Below are 18238 nucleotides of genomic sequence, written 5' to 3'. Positions count from 1 at the left end.
AGCAAGTCTGGCAGCATCTGTGGAGATAGAAAAACAGTGTTAACATTTCAGGTCTGTGACCTTTCAGGTCATGGCCTTTCCATCATATCGATATTGACTCCAATGGTGCTTAGACTTATTTCTAAAATAAACTCAATGGCAAGCGAAGAATGCTTATTAAATTTCAGGCATAACAATTCATTTATCCGGAAATCATATACTTAAAATTCTTATTTTTCACAATGTGTTATTAATTCTCTATAACCACAAAAGAGGGCAGCAGCAAAAAAAAAATTAAAAAATGGACATGGATTTCGTATCCATCAACTTTTCAGTACTTGAAACTCAGGAAAACTATCTATAATGTGTCAGTTTTGGCTACGTGGTAGTACACTCCCCTCTGTCAGAAGGTTGTAGTTAAGTCTCACCTGAGCACACAGTCTAGACTGACAGTTCAGTACAGTACAGAGAGAATGCTGTTTTGCTGTAGGAGGTGTTGTCTTTCAGATGAAACATTAAACCAAGCCTGGCTGTTCAAGTGAATGTAAAACATCCCATTGCACTATTTAAAGATGAGCAAGGGAATTTTCCCATTACCTTGGGCAACATTTATCCCTCAACGGACATTACTAAAACAGATTATCTAGTCATTTATGCCATTGCTGTTTTGTGGGGACCTTGATCTAGACTGGCATGTTTCCCTACATTGCAACAGTGACGACACTTCACAGCCAGTTGAGTACTTTAGGAGTTTTTTTGGATACGCTGAGGTCATGAAAGTCACCATGTATATGCAAGCTTTTTCTTTATGGATAATGGGCTTTTTTGTGGTCAGACAAATACTGCGTCCCAAGCTGTAGTTGTAAACCTCACACAGTGCAGTGTTATGTATGATACAAAATGGGCTCCAGTACATTGTCAGAATCGCGAACTTCCCTTGTTGAGATCATTGGATATTTAGAGAGATTTCCAGTGGTAATTATTCTAATAGCGTTATACAGAGAAATTAATTATTACCATCTTTGTAAGCTGCCTCTTCCCCAGCCACTGCAATTTAAAACCAGCAGAGTACATCCAATTCAGATTTCTTCACACATGATCAGGAAAGGTGAGTATCTGACTTAAGATGGAATATATAGTGCCTGAAAAGGCATGAGGAATGAAAATGTTTGGTTGTAGAATGGAACTATGATTTTAAAGATGAGTACAGTCAAGCTTGGTCTCTGTCAATGTCATTTACAAGTCACTTAAGATGTTAATATCTTTGCCTTAGAGCCAATTCCACCAGTCAAGAGCAACTAAGTTACCGACTGTAAGCAAACCATTATGAACGCTAGGATTTTCCATCCTTTTTTTGGAATATTGTAGAACCTTGTTGAACGTATGGATTGAATAAGATTGTTTTTATTATTGTGTAATATATCCAATGTTACTGATGTTGGCCAATAGACTGGTATCTAGTGGAAGAATTCTTGGCTGAGTTCTTACAGTGTACAGAATGAAGGTACAGAAATAAAAACAGAAAATACTAGAAATGCACAGCAGGTCAATCAGCATCTGTAAAGAGAAATGACAGTGTGTGGCATTTCTGGTGAGGAAGCCTTCAGCAAAACTGAAGACTAAATGGTGAACAGGCATATTAAGATTAGAAAGTATTGAGAAGGAAAAGGAGAGAACCAACACATATTAATGAGAGAGGGAGCAGTGCATGATTGACAAACTGCTTAATAAACTGTTAAATGATTTTCTTTTTAATTTGTTCTTGGGGTGTGCATAACATTGGCAAGGTTGCATTTGCTGAATGGAAGAAGTGGTGCAGATCTTCTCTTTCAACTGCTGAATTCCATGTGACGATGGTGCACCCATGCTTGACTTGTTGTGGTATAGCGAGAGTGCTATTCTCTGATTCATTGGTGCTGCAGCCTCTTAGCTCTGTTTATAATCTGCTGCTTTTTCCACCAGGGTCACTGGTAGCTGAGGCATAAACAATTAGCTTTTTTTTGCTTCCTCACTCTATTGTAAAGACTTAGGGGCCAATTGAGATGCCCTCACAACCAAATTGTACCCTTTTCATTGGTCTAGTCTGGCGGTGCCAAGTTCAGCCTAATAAAGTTTTTTTTAATTTGTTCGTGGGATGTGGGCATCCCTGGCTAGGCCAGCATTTATTGCCCATCCCTAATTACCCTTATGAAGGTGGTGGTGAACTGCCTCCTTGAACCGCTGCAGTCCACGTGCGGTCGGAACACCAACAGTGCTGTTAGGAAGGGAGTTCCAGGATTTTGACCCAGCAACAGTGAAGGAATGGCGATATAGTTCCAAATCAGGATGTTGTGTGACTTGGAGGGAATCCAGCAGGTGGTGGTGTTCCCATGCATTTGCTGCCCTTGTTCTTCTAGGTGGTAGCGGTCACGGGTTTGGAAGGTGCTGTTGAAGGAGCCTTGGTGTGTTGCTGCAGTGCATCTTGTAGATGGTACACACTGCTGCCACTGTGCGTCAGTGATGGAGGGAGTGAATGTTGAAGGTGGTGGATGGGGTGCCAATCAAGTGGGCTGCTTGACTGGATGGTGTCGAGCTTCTTGAGTGTTGTTGGAGCTGCACCCATCCATGCAAGTGGAGAGTATTCCATCACACTCCTGACCTGTGTCTTGTAGATGGTGGACAGCTTTTGGGGAGTCAGGAGGTGAGTCACTCGCCTCAGGATTCCTAGCTCTGACCTGCTCTTGTCGTTAAGGTATTTATATGGCTACTGCAGTTCAGTTTCTGGTCAATGGTAACCCCCAGGATTTTGAAGTGGGGGATTCAACGATCGTAATGCCAGTGAATGTCAAGGGGAGATGGTTAGATTCTCTCTTGTTGGAGACGGTCATTTCCTGGTACTTGTGTGGCGCAAATGTTACTTGCCACTTCTCAGCCCAAGCCTGGATGTTGTCCAGGTCTTGCTGCATTTCTGCATGGACTGCTTCAGTATCTGAGGAGTCACAAATGATGCTGAACATTGTGCAATCATCAGCGACCATCCCCACTTCTGATCTTATGATGGTGGGAAGGTCATTTATGAAGCAGCTGAAGATGGTTGGGCCTAGGACACTACCCTGAGGACCTCCTGCAGTGATGTCCTGGAGCTGAGATGATTGACCTGCAATAACCACAACCATCTTCCTTTGCTCTCGGTATGACTCCAACCAGCAGAGAGTTTCTCCCTGATTCCCATTGACTACAGTTTTGCTTGGGCTGCCCGATGCCATACTGGGTCAAATGCTGCCTTGATGTCAAGGGCAGTCATTCTCACCTAATCTCTGGAGTTAAGCTCTTTTGTCCATGTTTGTACCAAGGCTGTAATGAAGTCAGGAGCTGAGTGGCCCTGGCGGAACCCAAACTGAGTGTCAATGAGCAGGTTATTGCTAAGCGAGTGCTGTTTCACAGCACTCTCGACGACACCTTCCATCACTTTACTGATGATCGAGAGTAGACTGATGGGGTGGTAAATCGCCTGGTTGGACTTGTCCTGCTGTTTTTGTACAGGACATATCTGGGCAATTTTCCACATTGCCAGGTAGATGCCAGTATTGTAGCTGTACTGGAACAGCTTGGCTAGGGGCGCAGCAAGTTCTGGAGCACAGGTCTTCAGTACTATTGCCGTAATGTTGTCAGGACCCGTAGCCTTTGCAGTATTCAGTGCCTTCAGTCGTTTCTTGATATCATGCGGAGTGTATTGAATTGGCTGAAGACTGGCATCTGTGATGCTGGGGACTTCAGGAGGAGGCCGAGATGGATCATCACTTCGGCACTTTTGGCTGAAGATTGTTGCAAATGCTTCAGCCTCATCTTTCGCACTGATGTGTTGGGCTCCCCCATCATTGAGGATGGGGATATTTGTGTAGCCACCTCCTCCAGTTAGTTGTTTAATTGTCCACCACCATTCTTGGCTGGAAGTGGCAGGACTGCAGAGCTTCGATCTGATCTGTTGGTTATGGGATCGCTTAGCTCTGTCTATCGCATGCTTCTTCTACTGTTTGGCATGCAGGTAGACCTGGGTTGTAGCTTCACCAGGTTGCCACCTCATTTTGAGGGATGCTTTGTGTTGCTCCTGGCATGCCCTCCTGTACTCTTCATTGAACCAGGGTTGGTCCCACGGCTTGACGGTAATGATAGAGTGGGGGATGTGCTGGGCCATGAGGTTACAGGTTGTGGTTGAATGTCCTCTTCGGCTGCTACCTCTGGCACCAGTGTGACTGTTAACATCTCTTAGTAGGCATTTGGATGAATAAATGACGGCTGTGAATTATAATTGACTAATCTGATGCCATCTTTTTTCATTTGTTTCCTTCCCACTTATTCAGAGGTACTGACCTGCTTTGGTGGGGTGTTAACATATTGGATATTTTCACAACACAGTGAGAATTGCGCAAATGCAGTAGGCTTCCTAGTGTTGTAAATACAGAAAACATTAGGACAGCAATGAGAAAATCAGTGATTGGTTAAATAAGGGGCTACATGACAGCAGCAATATGCTTTGAGACTGATGAAGAAATTAAGGTCTATGTAACTAATCAAGTATATTCATAAAATGAAATTTCACAAAGATGTGAATTTCTTTTTCAGACGGCCATAATGAGATTTCCACAGATGATGCCAACTTTAGTCGAAGCTATGTGAAAAAGAAACTAGAACACGGCCTTTCTCGCATCTGGCAGGTTTGTGCGTCATTTGTGAATGACATTTTTTAAATCTATTCGATGGTTTATGTTTTAAATCTCTAGGAATATTGCTGTTTAAAAATATGGTGCCTTATTAAAGGATTCTTCTTTACTGCATCATCTTATGTATTACAAATTGCTTTACCATACTGATTTTAAAAATTTAGGCACCTATGTGCAATATACCCTTTACTATAAGTTGGCTTTTATACAGATCTTGAATGTAGGATTGCAGAGGAGTGTTTACAATATTACCAAATACTGAAAGTAAATATGCATTTATTCTACTTGATTATGACTGTATTTGGACTTTGTTCCTAACGCATCTGTGATGCTCATTTAAAAAAGCATGACTTGTAGATTTCTGTATCAACTCAAACATGATTTTACATTGTGCTGTGGAGCCATGAATGGTCATTTAATATGATTAAACCGAGAGAGTGCCATTGTGCCTTTGCTGGTGTTGATTCACACATGTGACAGACACATATCGGGAAAAAGATGTTTGTTCAGCTCCTTGTTAAGTCTTTACAATATCCTGAAGCCTTTAACAAATAATTAATTACTCTGAAATGTAATGACTCTTGGGTATAAGATCCCAGAAGCAGTAATACAGTCTGTTTTTGGTATATTATTTGAGAGAGAAGCATTGGCCAGCAAACATGGTGAAATGCTCTGACAGAATGCACCCACATATCCCCCAGCTACAGACTTGAGTGCTGTAGACAGCAATTACAGCAGCTGCTCTTTCAAGACTAGAATTACAGAGGCTGAAGATGGGATGACAAGAGGTGACTATATTAGCACTCACCTCTGTAGTCAGTGGGCCTGAAAATTTGGTCTCTGGGGAACATTTTTGGTTCACTTGCATGAGTTATGAGTGTGCGCGCAGCTGACATGACTGGAAGGTGTGTATGGGTGAGGTGTAGTATAAAGATGTCAGGATTTGAGTTCTGAGTGCCAGTGGACTGGTGCTGTGTCAGTGTTGGGGCTGTGGTACATTGAGCAGCGTGTGTGGTATGGGTGAGAGATGTGATGTGCAGATGCATTCACTCACCTTAACGACCCAAACGATATTGTTAAATTTTCTTTGGCACTGTTGCCAGCTTTGTGGTACCTTGCTCTGGGCATTCGTGACCTTTGGGAGCTGCTTCTATCCCTTTGCAGAGTTAGTCGTTGATATCGATTATAACTGCTCGACAATAACCTAGAAACTGCACTAAGAAATACTGTGTCTGATTAATTCATGCTAGAATCCCAAGCTTTAGTGAAAGAGAAAGTCTGTAAACTTTTGTATTGAATGGTAGTATATATTTAAGTTAAGTACTTTTACCTCTGTTGGAAGGCACTTTCTACTGCAATTTGTGCTTGTACCGAGGTTTGAACCCTACCCAATCTCATAAGATATTAATCTCCTCTATCTAATGGCCACAGAAATTCTATTTAAAATGGGTTTGGGCAGTTGATTCATTTCCCAGTTTTACCAACTAATTTTATGAATTTTGAAAACTCATTTAAGTAGAAGTTAGTTTAGTTTAGTTTAGAGATACAGCACTGAAACAGGCCCTTCGGCCCACCGAGTCTGTGCCGACCATCAACCACCCATTTATATACTAATCCTGCATTAATTCCATATTCCTACCACATCCCCACCTGTCCTTATATTTCCCTACCACCTACCTATACTAGGGACAATTTATAATGGCCAATTTACCTATCAACCAGCAAGTCTTTGGCATGTGGGAGGAAACCGGAGCACCCGGAGGAAACCCACGCAGACACAGGGAGAACTTGCAAACTCCACACAGGCAGTACCCAGAATTGAACCAAGGCCGCTGGAGCTGTGAGGCTGCGGTGCTAACCACTGCGCCACTGTGCCGCCCCTGTGCCTAGTGTTGATCTTACTACCGTTTTTTCACAATTTCTAGAACTTGCGCTTTTGTGTGCAGCATAGTTATAACTGAAGAAAAACTTGCATTTATGTCGCGCCTTTAAGGCCCATGCGCTTTCCAGCCAATGAAGTACTTTTTGAAGTGTAGTCATTGTTGTAATGCAAGAAACACGGCAGCCAGTATGCACACAGCAAGCTTCCACAACCAGAAATGTGGTAATGACCAGGTAGTCAGTCTGCTTTTTGTAATGTTGATTGAGGACACCAGTTATAACTCCTCTGCTCTTCTTTCAAAATAGTGCTATGGGATCTTGTGCATCCACTTGAGCAGGCAGATGGGCCTCGGTTTAACTGAAAGGCAGCATCTCCAACAGTACAGCACTCCTTCAGTACTGCACTGGAGTATCGGCTTTGATTTGTGTGCTCAAACTCTCGAGTGGGACTTGAAACCGGACTCACAGGCAAGAGTGCTCCCAACTGAGTCACGGCTGACACACTAATAGAAAACTAAAAATTAAATCCTGAAACATAATCTCTTGCATAGATCTGAATAGCAGTGTAATGCCAGTTCAATGCAGTTCTTTTTGGACCTAGCTATGGGATTTGGGAAACACCTATGTTGAACCAGTATGGTTATGACCACCAACATAACTCAAATTTTACAAGCAACGAAATTTAATTGAGGTCTGCTGCTTTGAATTTAAACTCTGAAATTATAAAGCTAATATTTAATGGGTTTAATATGAGTTCATATTTTGTTACTGACTGTTATATTCTTGTTTTATAGGATGTTCAGTTGAAAGCAAAAACATACTTGCTTGGAACAGATTTATCCAATTTCAAGTATGATGATTTTATTTTTGTACTGGACATTATCAGCAGGTATTGGGACAATATTCATACAGAACCAGCATTATGTTTGCTTTAATTCAACATATTTGTAGGTACTAAATTTATTTAAAACTTCACCATTATTTGTTTGCAAACCAGACTGATGCAAGTTGGCGAAGAATTTTGTGGCAGTAAATCAGAGGTGTTGCAGGAATCTATTCGGAAACAAAGTGTGAATTATTTTAAAAGCTATCACAGGTAAAAGTTATTTATATTTTTAGTAGATTCTAATTACATTTTTGTGTGCTGCCTCATCCCTCATAGTGTGTTGCCAGTATAAAGGTAAATTTGTTTTTTGGCTCTTAAATTACAACTTCATAGTCACTTACACTGACAGTTTCTTATTTCCAGATCTTTTTTTAACTAAATTCAAATTTTTGTCATTTCTCACAATTTCTTTGCTTCATTATTCTGCTGTGCTGATTGGGGAAGAATTATGAGCAAAATGTCAATGGTATTGCATAAAATTTCTGCCGTGCTGGAGTGGGATCTAGCAGCTCAAAACTTGGCATCCATGTGGTGCTGTGGGCTGTTAGCAGCAGAATTGTATTCAACCACAATCTGTAACTTCATGACCTGACACATCCCTCACTCTACCATTACCATCAAGCCAGGGGACGAACTCTGGTTTAATGAGGAGTGTAGGAGAGCATTCCAGGGGCAGCACCAGGTGTAAGTAAAAATTAGGGGTCAGCCTGGTGAAGCTACAGCACAGGGCCACATGCATGCTAAAAAGTGGAAGCAGCATGCTTTAACAGAGTTAAATGACCCCACACCAACAAATGACATCAAAGTTCTGCAGTCCTACCACGTCCAGTTGTGACTGGTGGCGGACAATTAAACAACTAACCATAAGAGGAGGCTCCATGACTATCCCCATCCTCAACAATAGTGGAGTCCTGCATGTGAGTGTAAAAGACAAGGCTGGAGCACTTGCAACCATCTTCAGCCAGAAGTGCCGAGTGGTTGATCTATCTTGGCCTCCTCCTGAGGTCCCCACCATCACAGAAGCCAGTCTTCAGCCAATTTGATTCACTCCGTGATATCAAGAAATGGCTTGGCGCGTTGGATATAACAAAAGCTGCAGGCCCCGACAACATCCTGGCTGAAGTGCTGAAGACGTGCCCTAGAACTGGTTGTGCCTCTCGCCAAGTTATGGCTTTACAGCTTCAACACTAGCATCAACCCAACAAAGTGGAAAATTGTCTAGTTACGTCCCATCCGCAAAATGCAGGACAAATCCAATATGGCCTATTACTGCCCCATCAGCCTACTTTCACTCATTGGTAAAGTGATGGAAGGGGTCATTGGCAAAGACAGTACCATCAAGCAACACTTCGTCACCTATAACCTATTGACTGATGCTCATTTTGGGTTCTGCCAGGACCACTCGCTTCAGACTTCCTTAAAGCCTTGATCCAAACATGGGCAAAAGAGCTGAATTCTAGAAGTGAGGTAACAGTCACTCACTGGCCTTGATATCAAGGCGGCATTTAACTGAATGTGGAATCAAGGAGCCCTAGTAAAATTGAAGTCAGTGGAAATTGAGCAAAACTCTCCACTGGCTGGAGTCATAACTAGCACAAAGGAAAATGGTTGTGGTTATTGGAGGCCAGTCATCTCACCCCGGGACATTGCTGCAGGAGTTCCTCGGGACAATGTCCTAGGCCCAACCATCTTCAGCTGCTTCATCAATGACCTCCTTCCAATCATAAGGTCAGAAGTAGGGATGTTTGCTGATGATTGTGCAGTGTTCAGTTTGGTTGAAGCTAATTGTATAGATGAATTTAAGGGGAGGCTAGATAAACCTATGAAGGAGAAGAGAATAGAGGGTTATATTGAAAGATGTAGATGAAAGATGGGAGGAGGCTTGAGCCGGCATGGACTGGTTGGGCTGACTGCCCTTTTCTTTGCCATATATTCTAAGTAAAAAGAGGCAATACCCCAAGTGTTTCCCCCTCTCAAATGTAAAAAACATTAAATTGTATGTAAAGAATAACCAACCTTCAAAAGAAAGAAAGCCCTTACCCTTAGCAGTCAATTCAAAATTTTTAAAAGACTCATTAAATAAGGGTTGTTTTCCTGGGACTAGCACTACAGGAGTCCCAGAAAAATTGGTACTGTGCACTGGAAGATTGAGTGTTAATTCTTTACCCTATTCTGTGCCTGAATGGCATGCTAGTTGAATTTCCCATATGGCTTTTTCGGTGATTGTGCTTGATGTGTCTGGAGGGCGCATGCTAATGTAAACTACATGTAACTGAATGTTAGCATGGCAGCAGTACAAGATCACTCACAAAGCATAGACATAAATTAGCATGAAGACCACCGACATGAAAATCGCAACTTCTGGCACACACAATTATTCAAAACCTTACCACTAACCAAAGCTGACCAAATAAAAGTCCAGGCGCTATACTTACAAAAAAACAATCATCTAGTGCTTTTCCATGGACCTGTCTCTTTAATTGTGTTGCTGCAGTTAAGTCCTGAATTGTTCCTGATAACGTCCCCGTATTCAAAAGATAGCTTTCCTTGGCGCCTGAAGGACCAGCAGGAAATCACAGGCACAGCATATTTAGCAACTTGCAATTTGGGGATGCTTTTCAATTTTTAATGTGACAAACTTATGCCATGAAAATCCATTAAAATAAACAAAAGATACAGATCAGGTCAGAATGAGGTTTTTTTTTAGTGAATGCTCAAATGTTACAAGAATCAGCAGAATGGTTTTGTTTCCTGTTGCACCTGAAAATCTGATTGCAATTGTTGAGACACTCAAACAAATGCAAATAAAAGATGCTTGCTTTTGGGAGTCAGGTGTGGACAGTTTTATAGGTGGAGACTCCTTCAAATGAAGGGTTTGATGGATGGATGTAAAAGATAGAGGAGACTCGGGTATATTGTTACAGACTTAACTCACTTGTGTCCAAAAATCTACAATCCTTTAAGCCATGTAATTTGTTAGCACCCTGGTTACACATCTCCAAGTCCTTACTTCTGTGTGGTCTTGGCCACAAAAAGCACATTCATAATTGTTTCTGTTCCCTGAAAACAAATCTGATTTTGTACAGTTTTAAAATAGCTAATGCCAGTGGATTTTAAGGAGATGAATCTTGATCTCATGGAAGGAAAGTTGAAGCAACTATGAAGAATACTTATTTGTCAAACGACTTCAGGATGTTTTCTAGCTTGAGTACCGAGTGCCAGAAAGAAGTCCACTTACTGAGGTGTTGCATCATACCGATATCGCATAAGTAAATGGAAGGAAGAGAAGGAAATTTATAAAACCCAAGTGTGTGTTTACCAATCTAAAACTTGTTTATTTATGTAAAGTAAGACTATTATAATTAAAATATTAATGAACTTTTGTTGTTGTAGAGTACGCCTTGAAGAACTGCGAATGTTTTTAGAAAATGAAACTTGGGAACTATGTCCTGTGAAATCAAACTTCAGTATTTTGCAATTGCATGTAAGTGATCACTGTCAGGAGTGGAGTTTGAGACGCCTACTTTAATCCTTGAAGGAATGCACCACTGTTATAAGACCAAATTAAAATATAAGTGAAAGTTTCTTTGGTTGTATATATTTCTCTTTTTTTAATTGTATTTACTGTTGCAAAGTTGTAAAAATCTGTTCGTGTGATTGCCAAGTTAGTATATCCTAAAAAATGTATTGTCATATATTCTTGACATCAATCTCACAAGAGAGGCTTAGAAATAAGTGGAACCCCGCCACACCCCCTACTTATGACTTAGTGAGTAAATGTATTATGTGGTTTTGTAGTGAGTTAGCACATCAAGTAGGCCCCAAGTTAGATGCTTGGTTTTGTGTTATGTAGACTGGGGCAGTGATGGAGGCACTGCAGTTGGTCTTAGCTATGGTGGCCAGGGAGAGGTGAATTTGGAAACCATTCTCATTTCTGCTAGTTGGTGAGCTTCATGTAGAAAGTGCACTAGTAACAAAATGATCAAGCTTGGCTTCTCACCCCATACAGTTGACTCTGTTAGTCTCACATGCAAAGGGTAGCTACTTGAGTGAGACTGGTTGGTGCCCTGGAACAAGAATCTCCCAGTATAATCACTCCTTTCAAGGTGGAGAAAATTAGAGGGGTGGTGGGGGGAAAGAGAGAAAGTAATAATTCTAGCCTTCTAGATACTGCATATAGAATTTCTAACTGTAGATGCTTCTTAATAATTCACCACTAATGCCATGACGTTCATGAAACCTCTTGTGCAAAAATTTCATGCATAAGGAATGGCAAGCTGACAACCACTGTCACCATATACTGCCAAAAGGATCAAATATATATACGAAGTAGTAATGGATATGAGGTAATGGTTTCAAGGATTTATTTTTCTCAGTTGAGCCCCAAATTGGAGTCAGCAGCTTGCTTGTGCTACATTTTTTCATATGGACATTATTTCAGTTTTAATCTGTCCAGACACTCGTGCTCATAACGGAATAGATATTTCACTACCTATGTCCCTTTCTTGAATTTTCTTGACAAATGCCTACTCAGCTTCCTCTTTAAATGACTGGTAATCAGCCTTGATTTCTTTGGGCAGTTCATTCCAAATATTTGCCATCTTCTGAGCATCATTCCCTGCCTTCTCATTGTCATACTTGGGGGCCATGCTAAACCACTTCTCAGAGTTTGACTTGTCAATAACTTGAAGGATCTTTAATACCTTGGTAAGATTCCTCTCACCACCTCCAATGTAAGCTATCTCTGTTTAGTAGTCTCTGCTTGTAGCTCAGATCCCTGATGCTGGGTATTACATGGGCCACTTTTTCCAGTGCAACGGTGGCTTTTCTGTAATATGGCAACCAAAAAGGCACACAGCATTCCAGTTGGCGATGAAGCAATGCTCTGTAAAGACTTACTTTTACTTGTATATTGCTTCAAACAGAACACAATTTGAGGTTCGATTTCCATTGTTCAGGTAGCCTCAATGATCTGCCCACCAACACACAAAATTCTTTTCTTGTTTGGTATCCTGTAGACGAACAATACTTAGTTCATGGTCCATAAGTTATTCTCTTTCCCTAATTTCATCACTTTGTTAAAGCCATTAAATTTCACTTGCCATTTCTCATCCCAACTTCCCAATCTACTTGGCTCACGCTACACCAAACCAGCCTGTTCATTTGCAGGCTACCCCTTTCAACCTGCCTTGGCATCATCATCAAGTTTTGCTTCTGTCCCTACTAACAAACCGTGGATTAAAAATATTTTGATGCTGATTTGATTGCTCTCTTTCTTATCTAGGTGTCCTTCTTTGCCACTTCTTATGACTTTGAGGTCATTGCACCTTCCTTCAGCTTAATATTGGGAAGACTGTAATTTTTTGTTACTCACTACAAACTACTTTCTGCGTTGATTTTAACCCAGTCTCTGGCCTTTCACTCAGGCTGAACAAGAACATGTACAACTTCGCTGTCTGAACAATACTGCCCACTTCCACTTAAGATCCTCATCTACTGAAAACCTTATTTTTGCTTTTCTTACTTCTAGACTCAATTCTAATGTTCTTCGCCTTCCTTCATCTGTTATCCTAAAACTCCAACTTATCCAAAATGCAGTTCTTGTGCCCTCTTGGTCACCAAGCCCCACCTGTCCATTGGTTTTGTCCTCTTGGGCCTTCATTGGTTCTCTTTCTCCAAACATGCTAAATTTAAAATTCTCATTCTTGTCTTCGAAACTCTTCAGTGTCCTTGTTGTTTTCTGCCTCCACAACTCCTTTCAGATTTGCTCAACCTTCCCTATCCAATAAAAGTCATTCTTGGCCTTTGAGGTGAATTTATCAAAAGATCAGTGGATGTCTGGAGTTCTTTGCTTATCTCCCCCACCCCATTGGTCCCAATAGTGTGGCTATTAAATGCATCATTCCTGTTGTTCAGTATAGGTATGGACACCAACATCTCTAAAAGAAAGCTATCAATTAACTATTCTTAACTATACTTCCCTGACTTGATCTGGAATGTACATTGATGCCAGATTGATTATCTTTTTGTGAATTTGCATCCAGGTGATTTATTCCAGTTTTAAAATGATTTTAGGAAAAGTTCCTATTTGGTTGTGTAATCTTCCTGTTTTTATCTTCCTCTTGTTCAATTTTACGCAGTAACTACCATTTTATCTCATTCATGAGTCCTGGAGAAACTTAACTGTCCAAACATTGGTCTCATATCTTTAAACATAGATTGAACGTTCCCACTTGGGCCAAGTTGTTAATAAATTTCCATTGTTTATTCTTTATTTCAGAAGATCATTTATTTTCTAAAAAGGCCCACTATATTGTGCCTGAGTCCATTTTATCATTTCAAAATACTTTCAAATCTAAAGAGCAGTATTATTGGACTGACAGGTCTTGTCAATGTTTAATTTTATTTCCCCAAAGCCAAACTTTCTTCATGATACGCAGGAGCTATCTAGACCACACTCCTCTCTCAATTAAAGACTTGACCATCTCCGTAAACTTACAGTAAAATTTCCCACAAGTCCTTGGAACTGCAACTCAAATCAATTGCTTATTTTCAATTTTTAAAACAAATGATGCCCAGACTTTGTGGTTTTACATTAGAGACAGATGTGCTTGCATATCCATATCTCCTGCTCGCGATGTCTTGGAAGATAATAAATAACACTGTATGATTCAAGTCTGAGCCTTGGAAAGGAAAAATCTTAAGTCCAAATTGTCACCATGCCGTGTCATTTGATGTCCACAGATAAGTTCTTAAATTCTTAAAACTACTATATCATTTGCTATGCCACCAACATCATGTAGTCCAGAAATCCGCAGTCCCCTGTTTAAAACAAAAGAACAGAGAATCAATTGTGGCTATGCTTAAGAGCCCAAGGGGTTAATTTGTCAATTCATAATTTCCTTCTGTCACTGTAGGGAAACATCCATTTAAATTAAGAAACTTAAGTTTGATAATGCCCAATCTGTAAATTTACATTTGGCAATACAAAAATTGTTGTTTGGTGAATTTTTTGAAAAAGCTGTTAGTGGAAAAGGTTAACTTCTTGGTAGGTTTTGAAGAAGGCAAAGTGGAACATCAGATGTCATTGCGTCACTTCACATGAATCTAAGAAACAAACATTCTAAAATGAGAAAGACCCAAATGCCATTTTACCCTTTTTTTTTCAAGTTGTACCTTTTAAAAAGTTGCACAAAATTTCCTGATAGTTTAATTCAGAAATAAATTTCAGCTTCTCCTTTACTTCCAATTTTTCGAAAAGTAAGCCACAAAGGCACAAAAAAAGTTACCAGTTTTTATCAGAAAAGAATAATTAGTTTAAAAATATACAAATGTATACATGTAACAAATGTATACATAAAGCAAAGAATAATAGTCATAAAAGGAGACACCTATAGGAAAACCATTTATTAAAAATGCTTAATACCACCATCATCAAAGGCAAGATTACAGAAGGTTAAACAGCTCTTAGCTCTGTGATCACAACAGTGGGTTCTGTTGACACCAGAAATCAACATAGCGCATTTTCTTTTAAGACAGTCTTTTATTCATAAGTCGGGAGTCTTCAACACATTCATGCACATATATAATCATAGACTGATACAACACAGAAGGAGGACGTTCAGCACGTCATGCCCGTGCCTGCTCTTTGATAGAATTACCCAATTTGTTCCACTTGCCTGCTCTTTCTCCATAGTTTATTCCCTTCAAATATTTAACTACATTCTTTTTGAATGTTACTGTTGAATCTGCTTCCAGCATCCTTTCAGGCAGTGCATTCCAGATTATAAGAACTCACTGTGTAAAAAAATGTTTCCTAATGTCACCACTGGTAATTGTGTATGACATGCATAACGCTTACTCCTAACTCAATTTTTTGTAATGTTACAGCGTTTTTGTTTCTCTCTTTGTTTACTACCAATTGTTTTTTTTTATTTCTCACTACTTCAAAACTACCTTCCTTATTTTCTGCTAATAACCTTTCACTGTTTTCTGTTCCAGCTCCCACAGTTAATTGAATTTCATTATCTCGTCTCAGATCCAGATATTTCCCACCTTCCAGTCATATTAGCTGATGGCTTTCCCACTGCTCCATTCACCTATTCTGTAAAACTATTGTTGGTGGATTCAGATGTCCCTTCCCTGTCCCCTGAACTCACTCTGGTGCCCCAAAAATGTGAACCCTTCCCTCCTGCTCCAGCCCTGCAGCCACACATGGACCTGCCTCATATTTCCCTCCAGCAGCCCAGTGCAAAACAATTTGGAGATCAGCACTTTGAGGTCAGGTTTTCAGTTCAGTATTAATATTCCCGCTATAAATGCATTTCTATCTATGTATTGGTTCTCACCATGGATATTTTCTGTTCTCCTTTCCTTCCCAGAAATGGTCCCACTGTTCCCCCTTTGGCACCAGGGAGGAAATTTATCATTCAGAACCTGTACAGGCTGTACAAGAATCTGCTTATTCCCCTGACTATAGAATCTCCTACCACCAGTGCTCTCCTATTCCTGTCTCCCACCTGCCTCTCGGGGTGGCCTCCTGCTCCCTCTGTGTCACATTGTTGCTTAGGAAGACCATCCTCTCAGATGGTTGTCTCTACTTGCCTTGCAGTCCCCAATGCCAGGAATCTATTGGGCAGTTCAAGTATTAGGGTTCCATCCACATGTGGCTGCAATGGTCCTCTAAAGCGTCATTGACTTCCCTCTTTCTGCTCAGCTCCTGTCCCCTCTTCATGTGAGAGCTGCAGGTTCTTGCATGAGATCTGAACCCTTTGTCAGGACAGAAATGATATTTTAAAGTATTCTGTGAACCTAATCCCGAAATTTTTTTTCCTTTTTCAAATAAAAACTGAACATGCTAAAAACACTTAGTTATTTCTCATAGCAACTTTAACTATTGCTGTGTGCTTTTTAACTTTTAAAATCTTAAAATGGTTACAGCACAGAAGGAGGCCATTCAGTCCATCTTGTCTGTCCCAGCTCTCTGCAAGAGCAACTTAGCTAGTCCCACTCCCCTGCCTTTTCTCCCATAACCCTGCAAATTTTTTTCTCTTCAGAAAATTATCCAATTCCCTTTTGAATGCCACAATTGAATCTGCCTCCACCACACCCTCAAGCAGCGCATTCCAGAACATCAAAACTCCGTGTAAAAAAAAATTCCTCATGTTGCCTTTGGTTCTTTTGCCATTCAGCATAAATCAGCGTCCTCTGGTTGCCAACCCTTCTGCCAATTGGAACAGTTTCTCCCTATCTACTCTGTCCAAACCCCTCATGATTTTGGACTCTTTTTTTTTCCTAATGCTTTTGTTGCACCTCAGGTATCCAACTCGGTTTTTATGGAACTCTGACAACATTTGTATGCTTTGAAAGGTTTGTTATTAACTCTGTTGATGTTAACTCCATGCCTTCCTGCACAATCTCTTTTCTTTCTGTGATGCACTGTTTCAAATCTTCGCCCTTCTTTCTAGTTAACTCCTTTACTAGTTACTAGTTCTGCTACTCCTCTTTGAAGGCTAGTCATCAAAATTCTCCCTGTTCTTCTGACTTGAATGCTCATTCTCACACAGTGCACACTGCTTGCCTCAGGTTCTCTCTGACCACCATTTGAGATCACAGCTCCTCACATTGAGCATACAGCTCTCTCTCTCTCTCGGTACTTCTCTTGGTCCTCTATAGCAGCGAGTGTACTTAGCATAGTCTGCGGCTATATTCTGGTGGGCTGTCTTCGCACTCAAGTCCCTGTTTGAGTGTCAACTTGTAGGAATTAGCTATGACTTTCACACCACCCACATTGGGTGTTAGAGTGAAGTTTGTAGATTTAATAGAAATACGGGGGCATTATTGCTCCTAGAGATTATCTTTATTTAACCACTGATGCATGGATTAAATAAGAAACTCAGCTAGCTCCCCCTGGTGTTTTCAAGTGCCCGGTTCACCAAACCAACAATCACGCTAAGTCTGTTGAATCTTTAAATGTCTTCTTTCCATTAGGGCTTTTCTGTCCTACCTGATTGCCATGTAGGAGCTAGGTATTGTTTAGTTGTTGTATTGTTTGTGTCCACATTTCCTTTGTGCTTCTCACATGCACATCTCAACGATTGGTTCCATCAGACATGCCTATACTCCTTGTTGTTCATGGTTGGTTTTAAGTTTAGTGGCTTGCTTCATAATGCATGCCACTTGTTGCTGCTTAGTGGAATCTTAGCTCAAGCCTGTACCAGTCAGTCCTCTGATTTCATAGCAACCCAAGATTTTTTCCTCGGTCGGAAGCTGCTTTTGTCTGACAGATAATGTCTGCAAATATTCATGTAAATTCCTGTTTCTCAGCTTGCAGTTAATAGTGTGGTTTAGCCATCGTTGAAGTTTTTCTTGTAGTTCAGGATGTTTGAAACAGATTATTGCTTTCCTTCAAAAATCCTCCTTGTCATTTTTAAAAAATCTTTCATGGGATGTGGGCATCACTTGCAAAGCCAGCATTTGTTGCCCATCCTGAATTGCCCTTGACCAACTGAATGGCTTGCTAGAGGGCAGTTAAGAGTCAAACACATTGCTGTGGGTCTGGAGTCACATGTAGGCTGGAACAAGCTAGGACGACAGATTTCCTTCCCGAAAGGACATTAATGAACCAGATGGGTCTTTACAGCAATCAATGATAGTTTCATGGAACCATTACTGAGACCAGCTTTCAGTTCCAGATTTTTATTAATTATTTGAATTAATAGCTGTGACCAGCTGCCATGGGTTGGATTTGAACCAGTGTTCCCAGGGCCTGGGTCTCTGGATTACTTGTTCA

General features: G+C 40.7%; 1 protein-coding gene across 2 annotated transcripts in view; it reads left to right on the top strand.

Annotated features, from left to right (window-relative positions):
* vps50 (VPS50 EARP/GARPII complex subunit) overlaps positions 1 to 18238 on the top strand; it is a 321852-nt gene that overhangs the window by 198476 nt on the left and 105138 nt on the right. For both annotated transcript variants that reach the window (XM_068009984.1, XM_068009978.1), the window contains exons 14-17: positions 4582 to 4673; positions 7355 to 7449; positions 7558 to 7656; positions 10840 to 10930. In XM_068009984.1, the coding sequence (XP_067866085.1) occupies positions 4582 to 4673; positions 7355 to 7449; positions 7558 to 7656; positions 10840 to 10930 (377 nt within the window). The remainder of the gene's footprint in view (positions 1 to 4581; positions 4674 to 7354; positions 7450 to 7557; positions 7657 to 10839; positions 10931 to 18238) is intronic.

Source organism: Heterodontus francisci, chromosome 2, assembly GCF_036365525.1.
Source record: "Heterodontus francisci isolate sHetFra1 chromosome 2, sHetFra1.hap1, whole genome shotgun sequence".
Taxonomy (NCBI): Eukaryota; Metazoa; Chordata; class Chondrichthyes; order Heterodontiformes; family Heterodontidae; genus Heterodontus; species Heterodontus francisci.
Note: the sequence above shows the minus strand (reverse complement) of the source record. Positions and strands in the feature narration are given on the sequence as shown.